Below are 18,346 nucleotides of genomic sequence, written 5' to 3'. Positions count from 1 at the left end.
CTAGTAGCACAACGTTGTGACTTAAAGGGGAGCCAAGGGGGCCAAAAGGGGACGCAAAGATGGAGCCCACACAGACACTTGGAGGGACTGCGCAGAAGGGAAGAAACACGTGGCAAGAGAGGAATCACGCTGGAAAAGGTGGGCCTTGGGATTGAGAGAAGCGAAGGCTATAAAGGAGAGAGGAGCTTCCTCATTTTGGCATTCGATTTTTTGCATTTGAGCTAGTCACTTCGACTTAGAGCACATTGGCTGTTTAGCTAGTCTGCAGCATTGTTTAGTGCATTGAGTGTCTCCGTTCGGAGATCTCACCCTTAGCCCTGGGGGACTTCGTGTGCCTGCTCGGGCAAGGTATTTCCATCAGCATTTTTGCAGTAGTTTCATCAGCGTTTTTGGCAGGAGGATTGAGCATCTTGGAGGACTGCGCAACACTGAGAGGGATGACGCAATTCTTTCTAGTGGGAGTTATGGATTGAGGGTTTGCAGTAGGATTTGTGCTGGGAGATTGAGCAGGGGATCAACCCTTGCATATTGGAGGGTTTTGGAAATGGTTTCAGGCAGATTACTGGAGAGTTTCATTTAGTGGCAGCGCAGAGCATTGAGGGACTGTGCAGAACCCCAAGGGGGTGATTTTTGGGGGTCGGCCATTCTAGAAAAGCTTCCTGGGTTTTTCTAGGTTTCTTGAGTAGAGTCCGATTCCAGAGTTTCAGCCTTTTCGGAGGGGGGGAACAGCCCCAAATCCTCATTTGATTTCCAGCAGCAACAGCAGCACAACAGTTCTCCAGCATTTGGGACGCAGATTAGAGAGAGGTCATTCCTTTGCTATTCTAAATGTATTTCTTCACTTGCCTCGTGCAAGTCGAGGTGCCATCTTTCTGACAAGGTTGCACGAAATGGGGAAATGGGTACGAGTTTCCGAAACGGGAAGCGATACGAAACGCGACCTCCCCAAATTTTGGAAACGGGGAAACGCGAATATATATATATATATATATATATATATATATATATATATATATATATATATCTATTAGGACATTTAAGAAATATGTGCAATCATAAAGCATATATGATACATTCTAATTTATTAAATTATGATAAAACTGTCAATTGTCAATGCATAAACTATAAGTATCTAAATTTGCATCACACTTGCTCATGAATAATCACATAATGAAAATAGAAATATCCAAAATCAGCCACGAGAAATTTCTAATTTCTTGTCTCGTGCTTGATTGGGAGTCTCCTCCTACATAGTCGAACGACCTTAATGCTCTTGATTAAATACAAGTTTCATACCCTAGTACCCTACATTCTCTTGATTATTGGGAGTCTCCCCTGCATAGAGGGCTTGGTTCTCTTGATTAAATACAAGTTCCATACCCTAGTACATGATAAAATCCAATGGAAACATTGCAATCCCCCCAATCCTGAAATCCTGAAAAACAGATAAGTCTGCTGGATTTTGAGTGAGATCTAAAATTCTACTTTCTCCATATGAAATCCAATGAGGGCGAAACCACTCTCAAACATCCTGAGTCATTTCATGGTAATGTTAAAAATTTAAGTAAAAGGATGAAAATGAAAAATAAAGGAGAATATCACTTTTACTTTAAGAATTTAACATTACCATGAACTGCATGTCAACACTAGAGCAAAAGTTCACTTTTATAACTTTAGACAGGCATCTGGAAGCAACTAGAAGTCAGTAGGCTAACGTAAGAATAGATTAGAAAACAAATAAAATAAAAAATAAATAAATAAAAAACAAGTAAATGCTGAAACGTGGGTCGTACGGCCCTGAAACGCGTTTCAGGCCGTACTGGCCACGTTTCAATTTCGTGAAACGTGGCAGCCGTACCAAACGCGTTTCAGCGTTTCGTACTCGTTTCCGTACGGAAACGCCCTTCTGCCCCACGTGTCCTGCAACATAGCTTTCTGATCACCTCCTGTACTCAGTCTATTGCTCAATATAATAAAATGGCTTAGCATTTCTCTTTGCATTTCTTGAGTATTTGCCTATATTTCACGTTTATATTATTATATATTGCACCACTGTTATTTTTATCATTTTGAGCTTCTCAGTTATTATTTCATTTGTACGTATTTGGTTGGAGTTACTGGGGTTTTAGAGAATATCCTTGAAATGGGATATTACAGGCTAGCTACCACATCTGGTGTCTCTTGTCTTGGCTTGTTTTTTGTCGATCTATTAATGTTCTATCTGCGTTTTACTTTATGTTTATGTGATTGCTAAACAGTGGCTAATAAGAAGAGATTGAAGTAAACTACACTAAGCATAGAACATACCATAACTTAACATGGTATTAGAGCTGAGCTGAAGACAAAACCCAAGCAAGAGCAAGAGCAATCACCGAAAGCTATTGAAGCAATCTAAAAAGACTTCATGGGGTCCTCGTCACACTTTCCCGCCAAAGACAAGCTCCGTGAGAAGTCCGACTTTCACGGATGGAAGATGTCTCTCGATCTAACATTGGAAGAACAGGAAGCGTTGGACCATGTGAGAGGCAAAATCATTGAGCCTCCATCAAATGCATCCGTTGCTGCAAGGAACAAGTGGACTAGGGGAGAAGTCAAAGCAAAGAAGATCATCCGGGACTCTATCGACAAATGCCTGGTGGCCTATGTTTCCGAGCTGACCACCTCCAAGGAAATCTACAATAGACTAGTAAGCTTATTTAAAGTTAATGATGCAAATCAAGTTTTGTTCCTTAAGAATAAGCTGAAGGAAATTAAGAAGGGCAAAGATGAGAGTATGCAAGCCTACTTCTTAAGGATCACCGAGATCAAGAATGATCTCCTATCAATTGGGGAAGTCATTCCTGACAGGGAACTGACCATCACTACTCTTGGAGGGCTCCCATCTGAATGGTATATATTCAGAACCACTCTTCTCAACAATAATGTAATTCCAGGATTTGAGGAATTGATGGCAAGATGCATTCAAGAAGAAACAAGGATGGAAGAGCAGGAAATGCCTGCACTTAGAGGCAATCTCGCTACATTCTCCTCTCATGCTAAAAGGAGAAATAATTCTGGGGCAAAATCTAAGGGAAAGGCTAGACCGAAAGGTGGAAGGAAAGGTAGATGTTACATTTGCAACAAAATTGGCCACTATGCAAGGGAGTGCCTTGATAGAAAAGGCACATCTCATGATGATGATCAAAATCACTCTCGAGGCAATTCCAACAACAATAAAAGGAAGGGTAGGTTCAATGGCAAAGGAAAGAGGAATGCCAGAAATCAAGGAAGTGGTCAACCCTCCAAGGAGGCAAGAAACTCCAGGTATGAATCTAATTTTGTTAACAATAAGCAAGATGAATATTATCTACCAGCGACCCTCTCTACTACTTCTGTCCCAGACTCACTGGGAAATTGTCTTATTGATAGTGGTGCCTTAAGGCACTTCACTGGTTACAAAGAAGCTCTCTCTAATCTGATAGAGAAGGTGACCAGCCTGGAAATTGTTCTTGGGGACAACTCCAAATATCCCGTGAAAGGTGTAGGGAATGTCTCTCTTCAATTGAATCAGGGTAATACAATTCATTTGCAAGAAGTCCTAGATGTACCTGATCTCAAAAAGAACTGGTGTCCATTTCGGCAATGGAATATAAAGGCTACAAGGTGGCCTTCATCGATGGCAAGGTACATGTTTGGAAAAAGAATTTCAAGGATGCTTTCACTCTTGGGTTTCGGGTTGACTCTTTATATCATGTCGGAGGAAGTCTGCTGGGTGTCATGACTTGTGACACATCTCTTGAATCCGAACTCTGACACCAGAGGTTTGCCGACCTTCATTATAAAACTCTACCCGATGTGAGACAAATGGTGACCGGGATGCCTGAAGTCAAATTAAACCAAGAAGGTGTATGTCCAGGATGTGCCGAAGGAAAGCTCAAAAGGGGACCATTCCCCTCAAGCCATAGCAAGACCTCTGATATATTGCAATTGGTTCACTCCGACATATCTGGTATGATGCCTGTGAATTCTTTGGGAGGATATTTATATTACCTCACTTTTATAGATGATTATTCTCGTAAGACTTGGATATACTTCTTGAAAAAGAAGGATGAAGTGTTCTCCTGGTTTCGTCACTTCAAAGCCTTGATCAAGAATCAAACCGAAAAGAAGATCAAGTTCTGAAGGATTGATAATGGGACTGAGTATGAATCCAATGAGTTCCATGACTTTTGCAAAGAGGCTGGCATTAAGAGGGAGACTACAAAACCATATACTCCTGAGCAGAATGGTGTGGTGGAAAGGAAGAATCGTATGATTGTGGAAGCTGTCCGTGCTATGCTCCATGATCAGAGGCTTTTGAAGTTTCTATGGGCCGAAGCTACAAATACCACTGTATATGTGCTAAATCGTTGCCCTCATCAAGCATTGGGTTCCAGGATTCCAGAAGAAATGTTCACTGGTAAGAAACCTAATGTATCTCATTTCATAATTTTTTGGAAGTCCTGTATATTTTTATGTGCCGAAAGAGAAAAGGAATAAATTGGGTGCATCTGGAAAGAAAGGAATCTTCGTTGGCTATAGTGAAAATACTAAGGGGTATAGAATCTATGTGGTTGGTCAAAGGAAAGTCGAGATTAGCCATGATGTCACCTTTGACGAAGATATGGCTCCTAGCAAAGTTGACAATCTTCCTATACTAAGGAAATCTGAAGAAGCTGACACTAGGAAACCAGAGGAAAAGGAAGATGAGATGATGCCCGATGTAGAAGAACGTATGGATCCTATTGATCGCCCTCCGCAAGAGCCTTCCTCTTCTAGGAAAAGGCCTTCATGGCTTAGGGGGACACTTGATGATGCTGAAGGAGACATTACACCCAGAGGGACTTTCTGAGAAAGTAAGAAGCCGGCCAGGTATTAGGGATACTTGACCCTCATAAGCACGATCATTCAAAATGAGCCTTCATCGTTCGCCGAAGTTATCAAGCATCAAGTATGGAAAGATGCTATGACTGAGGAATATGAGTCCATCATGAAGAACCATGTCTGGGATGTGGTCCCCAGACCCCAGGACAAAACAATTGTCACTTCGAAATGGCTTTACAAGATAAAGCATGGAGTTGATGGAAGTGCTGAAAAGTATAAGGCTCGTTTTGTCGCTCATGGCTTCTCTCAAAAGGAGGGTATAGACTATGACGAGATATTTGCACCTGTTTCCCGATACACTACCATCCGCTTGATCATAGCCCTTGCCGCTTCGCAGGGATGGAACCTACATCAGATGGATGTCAAGACCGCGTTCTTGCATTGTTCGATCAAAGAGGAAGTCTATGTCGAACAACTCGAAGGATTTGAGATTCATGATCGGGAATCTCACGTGTGTAGGTTGAAGAAAGCCCTCTATGGGCTGAAGCAAGCACCCTGAGCGTGGTATGAGAGGATCAATAGCTACTTGATGAAGTTGGAATTCACTACGAGCGAAGCCAACCCTAACCTTTACTTTAGGTTGAAGATGACAAACCTCTCACGCTGGTGCTGTACATTGACGACCTCTTTTTGACAGGTGCATACCCTCTCATTCACAAATGTAAGAGGGAGATGGCTTCTGAGTTTGAGATGAAGGACCTGGGACTGATGCACTATTTCCCAGGACTAGAAGTCTGGCAGAATCCAGGGGAGATTTTCCTATCTCAAGGAAAATATGTTGTGAAGATATTAGAGAGATTCTGTATGGTGGACTACAAGCCCATGACTACCTCGATGGATCTTGACGTCAAGAAGTTAAGCGGTAGTACTGCCGGACCTGTTTTGCAAAATGCTACAAAGTATCATCAACTCATTGGAGCATTGATGTTCTTGGTGAACTCCCGTCCAGATATATGTTTTGCAGTGAACACGTTGAGTCAACATATGGTTGAGCCTCACCACACACATTGGATTGGTTCCAAGAATCTGTTGAGATACCTTCATGGCGCAATCACTCATGGGTTGAGGTACACTGTCGGAGATGTAAGACTACATGGATATACCAATGTTGATTGGGCAGGCAGTGTGGTGGACCAAAAGAGCACTTCTGAGTGTTGTTTCTCTTTGGGATCTGCCTCGATATCCTGGATGATTAGGAAGCAGAAGTCGGTGGCTTTGAGCACTGCTAAGGCAGAGTACATTGCTGCGAGTATGGCCTCTTGTGACGCTGCCTGGTTGCGGAAGCTCTTCATTGAGCTGTTTGGATTTACATTGGATACTACCGTGATCCTGTGTGACAACCAGAGTGGGATTCGTTTATCAGAGAATCCCGTATTTCATGATTGTTCCAAGCATATCGATATCAGGTACCACTATATCTGGGATATGGTGCAACGAGGAGCAATAAGGCTCCAACATATCTGTATAGATGAGCAAGTCTCCAACATTTTGACGAAGCCCCTGGGAAAGGTCAAATTCTTGACTTTCCGAGAACGACTTGGTGTCGTTGAGAGACCCTCTTATGGGGGGTCATGTATGATGCATACATTAAGCTCTGGGAGCTCCGGGGGGTTTGGGGTACTTCTTGGAGCGACATGCGACCACAAGGTGACTCACCTTCCCCTAGTGGTGCGCTATGTTCAGGTTGAAAGGTTCAACCTTCCCCTGTGATAACTGATACCTTGTGGTGACTTATGGATAGGATAATTAGTTCTCCTGTCGGGGCATCCTACCCATGCAGTCTAGGACTCATGGGAAGTACCTCTCATCTGATCAATGAGTAGGGAAATGGGGTTAGGGACCATAATATTTCTATCGATGGACACATCGTTGTATCTACTGTACTCCCTATGCTAGGATGACCTCCATTGATCTGGGATCAATGAAACCGATTTGGGATCAATGAGAGTGGTATGACACACTCTCTAGGATTGACTTTGGGTCAGTGGAGGATGGTATGATACATCCTTGATCATTTCTTCTTCTTCATAGTTCAGTAGAGCAGAGTAGAGCAAAGTAGAGCAAAGCAGAGCCAAGCAGTGCAGGGCAGTGCATTTGATGGCAGAGATAATACCGACAGTCAGACGGATTAGCAGATGGAGTTCTCCCTAGTTCAGAGGGAGTGTTAAAATTGGGAACTAGGGCCAAACTCCATGTGGGTCATCTTATTTATGGCAACTGATATTTTTCCTTGATTCCTCTTGTCGAGAGGTGTAGAATTGATCTAATGATCATCCGATTCCGACAAGTATTTATAGAGATATGAATTTATTTGTATTTACTTGACAAATTGTCAAGGTCGGCCAACAACTAAATGTGTGGCACACATGCCCAACATATCATATAAATACAACTGAGGTTGAGGCATTATTCACTCATCTCATCTCTCACACATTCTTCTCTCCTTAGTTGATTGGGTTTACACACAAGGAAGAGAAGCTTACATGCGGGAAGAAGGAGGACACAGAAGGGTAAGGAAGGAGGACGCAGAAGTTGCAGCAAGACGTTTGACCAGCGTTGACCAAGCGTTGACTTTTCAGGAGTGCGGTTTTGGTGTGGCTGACGCAGAAGTTGCAGCAAGACGTTTCGACCAGCATTGACCAAGCATTGACTTTTCAGGAGTGCAGTTTTGGTATGGCTGCCTCTCCTAGGTAGGCCATAGTTTTTGGCACGCAAATTGAGACAATCTGACCTCTGGTTTGACCAACGTTAACTGCCCTAGTTTGTGGCAGCAGATTGACTTCTGTTGAGTGTAGTTGGACTGTGATTTTGGGACTGTTTATGGGCTACTTCTTCTTGCTGTTGGAAGACTAGATGACCGGGAAATTGACCAAGCATATTGAAGGTCAATTTCATCTTGTTTGACCAGATTTGACTTTGTTGGTTAGGGTTTGCTACTGCTGTCATAAAATTACAGATTTATGTATTTGTACTATTTCTGTCTGTTGAACTATTAAAGATTAAAGAAGAATTGATCAAAGGGCTTCCCCACATTGGGGTTTGTCCCTGGCTAGCCGCCACATCTGGTGTCTCTTGTCTTGGCTTGTTTTCTGTCGATCTATTAATGTTCTATCTGCATTTTACTTTATGTTTATGTGATTGCTAAACAGTGGCTAATAAGAAGAAATTGAAGTAAACTATACTAAGCATAAAACATACCATAACTTAACAGTGGGGCTAGCCAATAATTTCCACACAAATATTAATGTGCAGATCCTCACGTGGCTGAGCATGAAAGAAGAAACAAGCATGATTACCAGACTATAGCAATTCAAATTTTTGGAGGCACTATATGCGTTTCCAAGGAAGGGACAGGCCCAAAATCTCATCTTTCTCACAGCATGCATGCCCTTCTATTTTTTGAGCCGAGCTACTTCATTGTTGCTAGCGGAGACACATTTTTACAGAGACCAAGTTCTGGTGGAGTTGCTGGGCGTGATTCCCAGGAGGAATAAAGTCACTGCTGTGATGGACAAGAAGCCACATGATACCTGGACTGAGTGATAGCTGAGGAAGGACGAGGTAATTGCTGCGTTTTATCCTGGAAGCTTCGGATGGTGTGCTGTGCTGACTGCATGGAGTTCTGAATGTGTTGATTGTACCAACAGCTACCTGTTGACTGTATCAGCGGCTGTTACATTCACCTTATCTACCAGCAAGGATGTGCTCAAACCTGAGACAGATAGTATACTTCTCATGCTTTTGCTGGAGTATCACCCACCTGTGTTGTAACTTGTGACTTGTGGCTGTGAGTTCACACTTATTTAAATTCATTGAATGCTCAGATTCTGAATAGAAGAAGTTTATTTGTGGTTCAGTTTCTCATTCATATGAACTGTATAATTTTTTGAGTTGATATAAGAAGTGTGTATGCAATTTGAGAAGTCTGTGGTTCATATCACTCCCTAAATGTAATTTAGCAGTCCACAGTAAGCACCTACAACAGTGTCTCCCTAATCTGTCGAAGGAATTTGCCACTAAACTCAGCTTCACACCCAAAAAGGTATTAATAATTTACAGTTTTCTTAAACCAGAATTTTTATAGTGGTATTAGAGCCTTAATCTTGGCTCAGCCTGTGGGTTTGGCTTGAAAATAGTGGGCTGAAAACTTCATGACAGAAGAAAATCCATACATAGGAGTAACATATAGGAGGAAGCACAATTACAGAGAACCAACTCCCCTTTCAGAGGAAGATATCCCTGATACAGAGAGTGAAGAAACGATAGAAGGGCACAAGGGCTTAGAGAAAACACTTGAGTTTGAAAGGCCAGACATGGGGGACAAGGAGGAACAAGCTTTTAATAGCTTACTCAAGGCCATAAATGACTTGCCCAAGGGCCAAAAAGAGATAGTGGACATATAAGGGCTTCCACTGGAAAAGATCCATTGCATGAGGAATGGTCCAACAGTGCTGGACCCTTCATTGCGTCAAGCCCAGACTTATGCACAAAATCCATCCCGCACTGATAGCAAAATGGCCAGACGCAATATGCCTCAGTTTGTGCAGCAGACAACAGAAGACCTAACAGAGCAGACTGATTTTGGAATCCCTTATGTAGATTACATGGAACAGTATGAAGCTTTAGGACGGGATTTCCGCGCTGCTATGAGCTTCATTGATTTATGTAATCTCCGGCTAAAGAGTAGGCCCAAACCATCTCATAGGTTTCCAAGGCAGAATCATGAGCTGCAGAAAACACTGGGGAAGGTGACCATCCCCTGTTTTGATAGGTCGTCCAAATACTTGATTAGATCGTGGGTGCAAAAATTGGACACTTATTTTCAATTGCATCATATCACTGAGGAGGAGGCTATTAAATTGGCCACCCTGCACATTGATGGTGAGGCCCATGAGTGGTGGTACCATGGGTTGGTGACGTTGGGGCATAATAACATCACCTCATACACAGAGTTCACACAAAGGCTTATTGAACGCTTTGGCAGGAAGGATCCAGAGATACATTTCAAAGAGCTGGCACAACTCAAGCAAATAGGTAGCCCAGACTCTAGAGGCTTATATTACAGAGTTTTAGAGACTGGCGGTCCTGGTTACAAATATTTTAGAAGCCAGTTTGGTGATGCTATTCATGAGGGGTTGGCAGAACCTCTACGTGGATGGGTCAAGAGTTTTGAACCCACCACACTTCGGGCAACAATCAATAAAACCAAGGACTTACAAGATACAACTTCAAAAAATAGATTCACTCCTAAACCTCCTTTCCCTCAAAGGGATAAAGAGATCAAGCCCTTTCAAAAGGAGTGGATCGGGAAACCAAAACTGGATGAAGAGACCCGAAAAGAGTTGAGGAAGTAGAAACTTTGTTTCGGCTGTCAAGAACCTTGGGCACCAGGGCACAGGTGTGCGGGCAAAGACAAAGCAGGCAAGGCCCACTACATTGAGGTGTAATCAGAGAGTGATAGTAATGACAATGATGAGGAGCAGGTACACAGACCGGTATAGGGATCAACATAAGAAAAATTAAAGGGGCAGATGCATTAAACCGTGGGAGGTGAGTCCTTGCATGCAGAGGGCAAAGCCCTTATTCTTGCCTCTATGTCACGATTCCCTAGATACCATACCTTCAAAGTTAGAGGAGTGATAGCTGGGCACAAAGTGACAGTACTGGTTGATGGTGGGGCTTCTCACAACTTCATAGATACGGTGCTGGTGGAACAAAGGGCGATTCCTATAGTAGAATTCGATGGTTTTACAGTTATCATACCTGTAAAACATCAGATGGGCTGCAACAGGTACATTCCCAAGCTACAACTTGCCATGGGGAACTATCCAGTGACAAATGAATTCTTTGTAGTGGATGTGCCAGATGCTAATGTGGTGTTGGGGTGTCAGTGGCTTTATTACATAGGAAAGTACACCACAAATCAATGGAACATGGAGACGGAGTTCAATGATCCAGTGGATGGCAGGAGGGTGGTTTTGAGAGCCATGCATAAATACCCGTCGAAGCTCGTATCATCCAACAACATGGAGGCTGTATTGAGGCACAAGATATCGAGTGGGCAGTAGAATGCCTTATTACAGATAACAGAAAAGTGGAGTAGCCATGACCAAATGACATACAAGTACTACTTCGTAGACATCATAAAGTTTTTGTTGATATTCCTCCAGGTAGACCACCAGATAGAGGCTTTGAGCATGTTATAGAACTCGAGGAGGGTGTACAGGTAGTAATAACCACTCCTTATCGACATCCCAAATTTTATAAGGATGAAATAGAAAAGGCCATAAAGGAGCTATTGAGATTGGGCCATATTCAACCAAGCTCTAGTCCGTTCGCTTCTTCGGTGGTGATGGCTAAGAAGAAGGACGACACCTTGCAGATGTGTATAGACTACCGTGCTCTCAATAAGAAAACAATTAAGAACCGGTATCCTATTCCCAGGATTGATGAGTTGATGGATGAGTTGAAAGGGGCCAAATATTTTTCAAAGATAGATCTTCGTTCTGACTACCATAAGATTCGGGTTCGGGAGCAAGACATTCCGAAGACAACTTTCAGGTGCCACTATGGGCACTATGAGTTTTTGATCATGCCATTTGGGCTAACCAACGCTCTTGTGACTTTCCAGTCTTGTATAAATCATATATTTAATAAGCAGCTGTAAAAGTACTTGCTGGTCTTCTTCGATGACATATTGGTCTACAGCAAGACACGGGAGTACCATTTGAGGCACTTGGACGAAGTGTTGGGCATTCTGGAGGAAAATGAATTGTATTCAAAGGAGTCCAAGTGTAAATTTGACATGATGGAGATGCTTTATCTAGGGCATAGTATCGATCATGATGGGGTACGGGTGCATCAGGAGAAAATCCGAGCAATCATCGAATGGCCCATCCCAAAGAATGTCACAGAGTTGAAGAGCTTCCTTGGACTTTGCACTTATTATAGGAAATTTGTTAAAGGATTCTCACAGTTAACAACCCCTCTTACAAATCTCACCAAAAAGGGGGCTTTCAGCTGGTCGGAGAAAGCATAGGAAACATTTGTTAGAATGAAGGAGGTGATGAGCACTTGCCCTGTGCTTGCTTTACCTGATTTCACCCAGCCATTTGTGTTGGAGTGCGATGCTTCGGGGATAGGAATAGGAGCGGTCCTTATGCAGAATCAACACCCCATAGTGTTCGAAAGTCGCAAGCTTAGAGAGTATGAGCTGCACTATTCGATATATGATAAGGAGATGTTGGCCATAATGCATGCATTGGCCAAATTCATGTAGTATTTAGTAGGGGCAAATTCAAGGTAAGAACAGACCACAACAACCTAAAATTCATATTGGGGCAGAAAGAACTGAGTGAGACACAGCAATAGTGGATAAGCAAGTTGCAGGCTTATGACTTTGAGATAGAATATGTCAAAGGCAAGAACAACATAGTGGTAGATGCTCTATCAAAGATGCCATCCACTCTCACTCATGGAGATGACAGAAGATTGGAAATCATTGCTACTAGTGGAGTATTCGAAGAATAAATTTGCTTGTAAGATTTTAGAAGGGTTGATCTATGGTGATAGGTATCGATTTATGAATAACGTTATCTACTATAAAGACCGAATCTATCTTGTTCCAGAATCAAAGCTCAAGGAAAGGATCATGCAGGCAGCTCACAACTCACCCTTGGTCAGACACCCGGGATATTTAAAGACCTACAAGAAGGTTAGGGAGAGATTCACCTGGAAGGGCCTTAAGTCGGATGTTCTGAGACATGTGAGGGAGTGCAATACTTGCCAGCAAAACAAGACAAAACATGCGCATCCAGCAGGCTTGCTGCAACCCCTCCCCATTCCAGAACGAAAGTGGGAAAGCATTTCTATGGACTTTATCACGGGCTTACCACCGGTACAGGGAAAAGATTGCATATATGTGGTGGTAGATCAACTCACAAAATTTGCCCAGTTTTTTTCCATACCATCAAAATATTCAACTTCACAGGTAGTCTAGCTATTTTTCAGGGAGGTTTTCAGATTGCACAGCCTGCCAAAGAACATTGTCAGTGACAGAGATAGTAGGTTCATGGGCAGTTTCTAGTGGGAGCTTTTCAAACGCGTGGGGATTGAGCTAACTCCAAGCACTAGCTATCACCCACAAACTGATGATCAGATAGAGATTGTGAACAAGTGGTTGGAGGGCTATCTCAGGAATTATGTGGTTGGCCAACAAAAGACATGGGTGAAGTGGTTGCATTTGGGGGAGCATTGTTACAACACCACTTTCCACACATCCATTGGAATGACTCCCTTCAAAGCATTATATGGATATGATGCCCCAACTTTTGCAGACAGGATATTTGGGGATAGTCGAGCACCACTGGCCAAAGACTGGGTCCAGGATATTTTAAAGGTTCTCAAGGACAATCTACACACGGCTCAAAACCAACAAAAAATGTATGCAGACAAGCACAGGGTGGAATAGAACTTTGAAGTGGGATATGGTATACCTCTGTCTCCAACCCCACAGGCAGTCCTCACTCAAAACTAAAGGGGCAGAGAAGTTAAAACCCAAGTTCTATGGACCATTCAAAATCTTAAGAAGAGTAGGAGAGGTGGCCTACGAACTCCAGCTTCCAGAGGGATGCAAGATTCACAATGCTTATCATGTCTCGTGCCTCAAAAAAGCTTTGGGACAACATATTTTTGTTTCCACAGAGCTTCCACCGTTAGATGATGATGGAGAATTGGTCCTAGTTCCTGAGAAGATCCTAGACACAAGAGAAAGAAAATTTGGGAGCAGAACAATCAAGGAGTACCTAGTAAAATGGAGGGATTTGCCGGTAGAAGTGCTACATGGGAAGGTGAACAAGTGCTCAAACATCCCTAATTGAAATTGCTTGGCGACGAACAATCTTGGGCAGGGAGGACTGTAATGTCCCCGTCCCCGTAAGAAGCTTATGACGGAGCACACTAGCCTAGAAAGGTTCCTGTAGGCTAAAGCGGGGAAATAATTGATAAGGGAACTTAAAGCTGCCTAAGAAGAGTTTATTAGAGAAGGGAAAAAGATGATATTTGCTAGGCAAGTAGGGGGGGTCACTTTAACTTTATAAAATGAAAGTATCATAAATTGACTTTCTAAAAGTGAATTTAATAAAAACAAAAAAAAAAACAAAAAGGAAGGTGAAGATGAAAAGGCCATCCCAAACTCATTAAAGAAGGGAATTGAGGAATCTCCCTGCATTCTTGCATTGCGTGAGTTTGAAGAGAGAGCTCTTGGAGAGAGTTGGGAGAGGAAGCTGAGGGCTTTGGAGCTCTAGCTGCCATAGCAGACTTCGGTGTTGCGATGATACCCCTAGTCTGAGAGTGAAGTCACTCAGATTTCACTGTAACGCTTCAATGGACAATGAATTTTCTGAGAAGTATTGAGGTATTCAAGCTTATCAGTTGTTTTATATTCTTATACGGTATTTCCCATTTCTTATGACAGGCTGAAGATTTTTTGGGAAATCGAGCCACAAAGGTGAATATGAGCCAACAGAAAGAAGCTGAGTGCTGGACAGTTAATACTCCAGTTTGTGGGGCCAGCCAATAATTTCCACACAAATATTAATGTGCAGATCCTCATGTGGCTGAGCATGAAAGAAGAAACAAGCACAGTTACCAAACTATAGCAGTTCGAATTTTTGGAGGCACTATATGCGTTTCCAAGGAAGGGACAGGCCCTGAATCTCATCTTTCTCACAGCATGCATGCCCTTCTATTTTCTGAGCTGAGCTACTCAATTTTTGCTAGCGGAGACACATTTTTACAGGGGCCGAGTTCTGGTGGGGTTGCTGGGTGTGATTCCCAGGAGGAATAGAGTCACTGCTGTGATGGACAAGAAGCCACACGATACCTGGACTGAGTGACAGCTGAGGAAGGACGAGGTAATTGCTGCGTTTTATCCTGGAAGCTTTGGATGGTGTGCTGTGCTGACTGCATGGAGTTTTGAACCTGTTGACTGTACCAGTGGCTACCTGTTGACTATATCAGCGGCTGTTACATTCACCTTATCTGCCAGCAGGGACGTGCTCACACCTGAGACCGATAGTATATTTCTCATGCTGTTGCTGGAGTATCACCCACCTACGTTGTAACTTGTGACTGTGTGACTATATTGGCTGCCATCGAATTACCAGGTTCACACTCTTATTTAAATTCACCGAATGCTCAGATTCTGAATAGAAGAAGTTTATTTGTGGGTCAGTTTCTCATTGTATGAACTGTATAATTTTCTGAGTAGATATAAGAAGTGTGTATGCAATTTGAGAAGTCTGTGGTTCATATTAGTCCCTAAATGTAATTTAGCAGTCTACAGTAAGCACCTACAGCAGTGCCTCCCTGAACTGTCCAAGGAATTTGCCACTAAAATCAGCTTCACACCCAAAAAGGTATTAAGAATTTACAGTGTTATTTAAGTGGAATTTGACAGAGGCTTTTCATAGGCAAACCATGGAGCACGCTCTCCTATGTCAAGGAGTATTTTAATGTTTTCTTGATCTAGCATATTGGAGGGCACATTAGATGTGGACCCTTCTCTTCTTGAGATTTTCAAAGCTTCTTAGAAAGGTGCACCCTCTCTCTTGAAGCCCTATCTTGCACATTATTCCATGATTTTAGATGGAGTGGGCACTCTTGGAGAGAATGGAGACTAGGGATCATGGTTGACAAATCAACCATGATGGGCATAATTCCTAACTACTATAGTATTTGATTATTGTTTGTCTTGTCGTGGAGTTGGATAGCAAACATTATATTTTATTGTAAGAGAGATGGAGCTCACTCTATTAAAAGGAGCTTTCTCTCCATCCATTAGTGATTTTGGAGGACTGGGAGTATGTGAAATTGAGAAATGATAGGGAAGATTGGAGCTTGAAATTGATGTCTGAAGGGCTGGATTATTATCAAACTCTTGAAGAGTTAATGGAGTGAGATATTGCATCTATTTTCTTGTAAGGTTCATTTTTATGCTCTTATTTGTTGTAAGTTTTGTTGTAGAAACCTCTTGTTGTAATTGCTATTTGTGAAGGATTATTTATTTAGGAGCAAGTGTGAGACACGACGTTCCTCTTGCCTTTCTTGCTGTTTTATTTCTGCATTAGTTTCATTTATATATCAAACTAGTTGGTGAATTAGAATCATACTTCATCCATGTATAACAACACCTTCATATTTGTTTGATGTGTGGCAAATCCAGCTCTCCAAGATTAGTTTCAACTTTCCATGCCTAATTTTCAGCAGACAATAAGGTGAATTGTATTAAACCTAGGTCCTTTTACCTTAAGTACATAACTAAATGATGATCATTTCAAACTAGTTCTTTTATCAATGAAGGTTTAATTTATCAAATCAGTCCTTTCTTCCTTTATAATGCCTCTCCGTGAGGTAGTTGTTAATGTATCAAATAGTTCTTTCCATTATAGAATATTTCATTACTCCATTGGCCCAGTAGATTGATAATCACTAGTCTCTTGTCATATCATTTCATTTCTTTGTCTCCTCCTTCCTATTCCTTTATTCCCCTTATCACTTTCCCATTTCCATTTTCTTCCATATACAACCTTGTTTTGTTAAGGTTACTATTCAAACTTCATCTTGAGCCTCCACTCTATAGCCTTAACAATCCTACCCTAGGGAATGTGTTGGAGAAGAGCCAACCTAATGTGTGGGGAAGAGCTGCTAAGGTGAGAGTGGGCAACCTTCTTGAGGTACACAAAGCTATTACCTTGGTGGTTGGGACATTATACTTCTGTGGGTGCTAGATTTTGTTGTAACAGAGCCCATCTTCTGCGAAGAATGGAAGAAGCTGAACCAGGCAATTGATCACAACTTGCAGTTCTAGAAAACATTGTTACATGTTTAACCATCTTCCAATGGACACAAAGAGCACTTCGTAATGCGTATAGTTTATTCCAGCTGAAAAAAGACACTGCAATGGGTCATCCATATTTACAATTGATATTGAATATTTCACAGTGATCTGTTGGAATGTTATAGAACTATCTATCTCAAAGTAGCGTTCACAACCTAAATATCAAGGTAATATATTGCATTCCGATTATTGCCAAAAACATGGTTCCACTTGTTACCCTGTACTTTTTCTTTTGGCATACTTGTTACCAAATAGTTTCTACTCATTACCATATGCTTTTTAAGCATCTCAGTTTTAGGTGCTTGATCCAGTACCTCAATCCAATGACAGTTGGATCCTTAACTATGTGCACATTCACCTTGATGATATTAATATTATACATGGATCTTAGGTCCTTATTCTCAAGAAAAAATGATGTTTTGTTTCTTTAAGGGATAATTTGATCTCGTTGCATTTTCTTTCCAGGAGTTACCATAATTCTAGTCCTTAACTTTCATTGCTGTGCAGGCTAGGAATTGATGAGGAACTTGTCAGTCTTCTTGGCAGGTGTTCCCCTGTAAGTAATACTATTTCATAATTGTGTTAGCCATGCAGATCCTTTGCATGTTGGCAATTAAGGCTTCAGGATAAAGTTATCTCTAAATCAAACCACTAACAGGTTTTATCCCCCTGCCTTATGTTTCATATCGTATTTTAACTCTGTTATTTCTTCTGCATTATATTTCAGATTCCGGTTACATATGCTGGTGGTGCAACAACTCTTGCAGACCTGGATAGTATTAGAGAAGCTGGTGCTGGATCTGTTGATGCAACAGTGGGTAGTGCTCTTGATATATTTGGCGGGAACTTGCCTTATGAGGAGGTTATTGCATGGCATCAAAAGCAGCAGATTGGTGCTTAGGAGCTAACTTCAACTCCAGTATAGAACTTCCTGAGAATAGAATTTTCGGAAACTGAAAACTAGAGGATTTGAGCTAATGAATTTTGTTGATTTAAAATGCTTTAGAATGCTTTAAATTTATAACGTCAGCAAGTCTACGAGGGAAATTTCTTAGCAATTTCAATCCTTGGGGTACATTTTATTATTGACCTAGTGTATTATCATTAGCAGTTTCAATGCATATTTCCCTATTGATATTGATATGGTTGTTTGTGTGCATGACTTAGAGGTAAAAAGTTGTGTTAATATCCGTGAGATGTCTGGGTTTATAAAACCTTTATAATGACTAAATTCTTTTAACAATATACAACATTGAACATTGTCATTGATAATAATTTTTCAGTGGATAACTTTACAAATTCCATTGCATCTATGGTACTAAGGAACACTTATAAAGCTTTTATTTTATGTCCTACAATGTTGTTCTATTAGTGAATGCATAAAATATAAATCACATCATTTGGGTTTGATAAGAAGTCCTATTTCTTGGATGAGACTTAACAGTTGACATGGTTATCCCCAATGGATGGTCCCTTGTTGGAAAATGCAAAGTGGCAGTTATTAATTCCAATTTTCCTTAACCTTAATACTTGCTTGTGAACTTT

The 18,346-nt window shown here is 41.7% G+C and overlaps 1 protein-coding gene across 1 annotated transcript in view; it reads left to right on the top strand.

The window, feature by feature from the left end:
• APG10 (Aldolase-type TIM barrel family protein) overlaps positions 1-17,942 on the top strand; it is a 354,245-nt gene extending 336,303 nt beyond the window's left edge. Inside the window, exons 7-8 of the mRNA XM_089447057.1 lie at positions 17,309-17,357; positions 17,529-17,942. Of these exons, the coding sequence (XP_089303183.1) occupies positions 17,309-17,357; positions 17,529-17,702 (223 nt within the window). The 3' untranslated portion in view covers positions 17,703-17,942. The remainder of the gene's footprint in view (positions 1-17,308; positions 17,358-17,528) is intronic.
• Positions 17,943-18,346: the final 404 nt, after the last annotated feature.

Source organism: Pinus tabuliformis, chromosome X (assembly GCF_031772625.1).
Source record: "Pinus tabuliformis cultivar Carrire ecotype Pingquan chromosome X, CPIR1, whole genome shotgun sequence".
Taxonomy (NCBI): domain Eukaryota; kingdom Viridiplantae; phylum Streptophyta; class Pinopsida; order Pinales; family Pinaceae; genus Pinus; species Pinus tabuliformis.
Note: the sequence above shows the minus strand (reverse complement) of the source record. Positions and strands in the feature narration are given on the sequence as shown.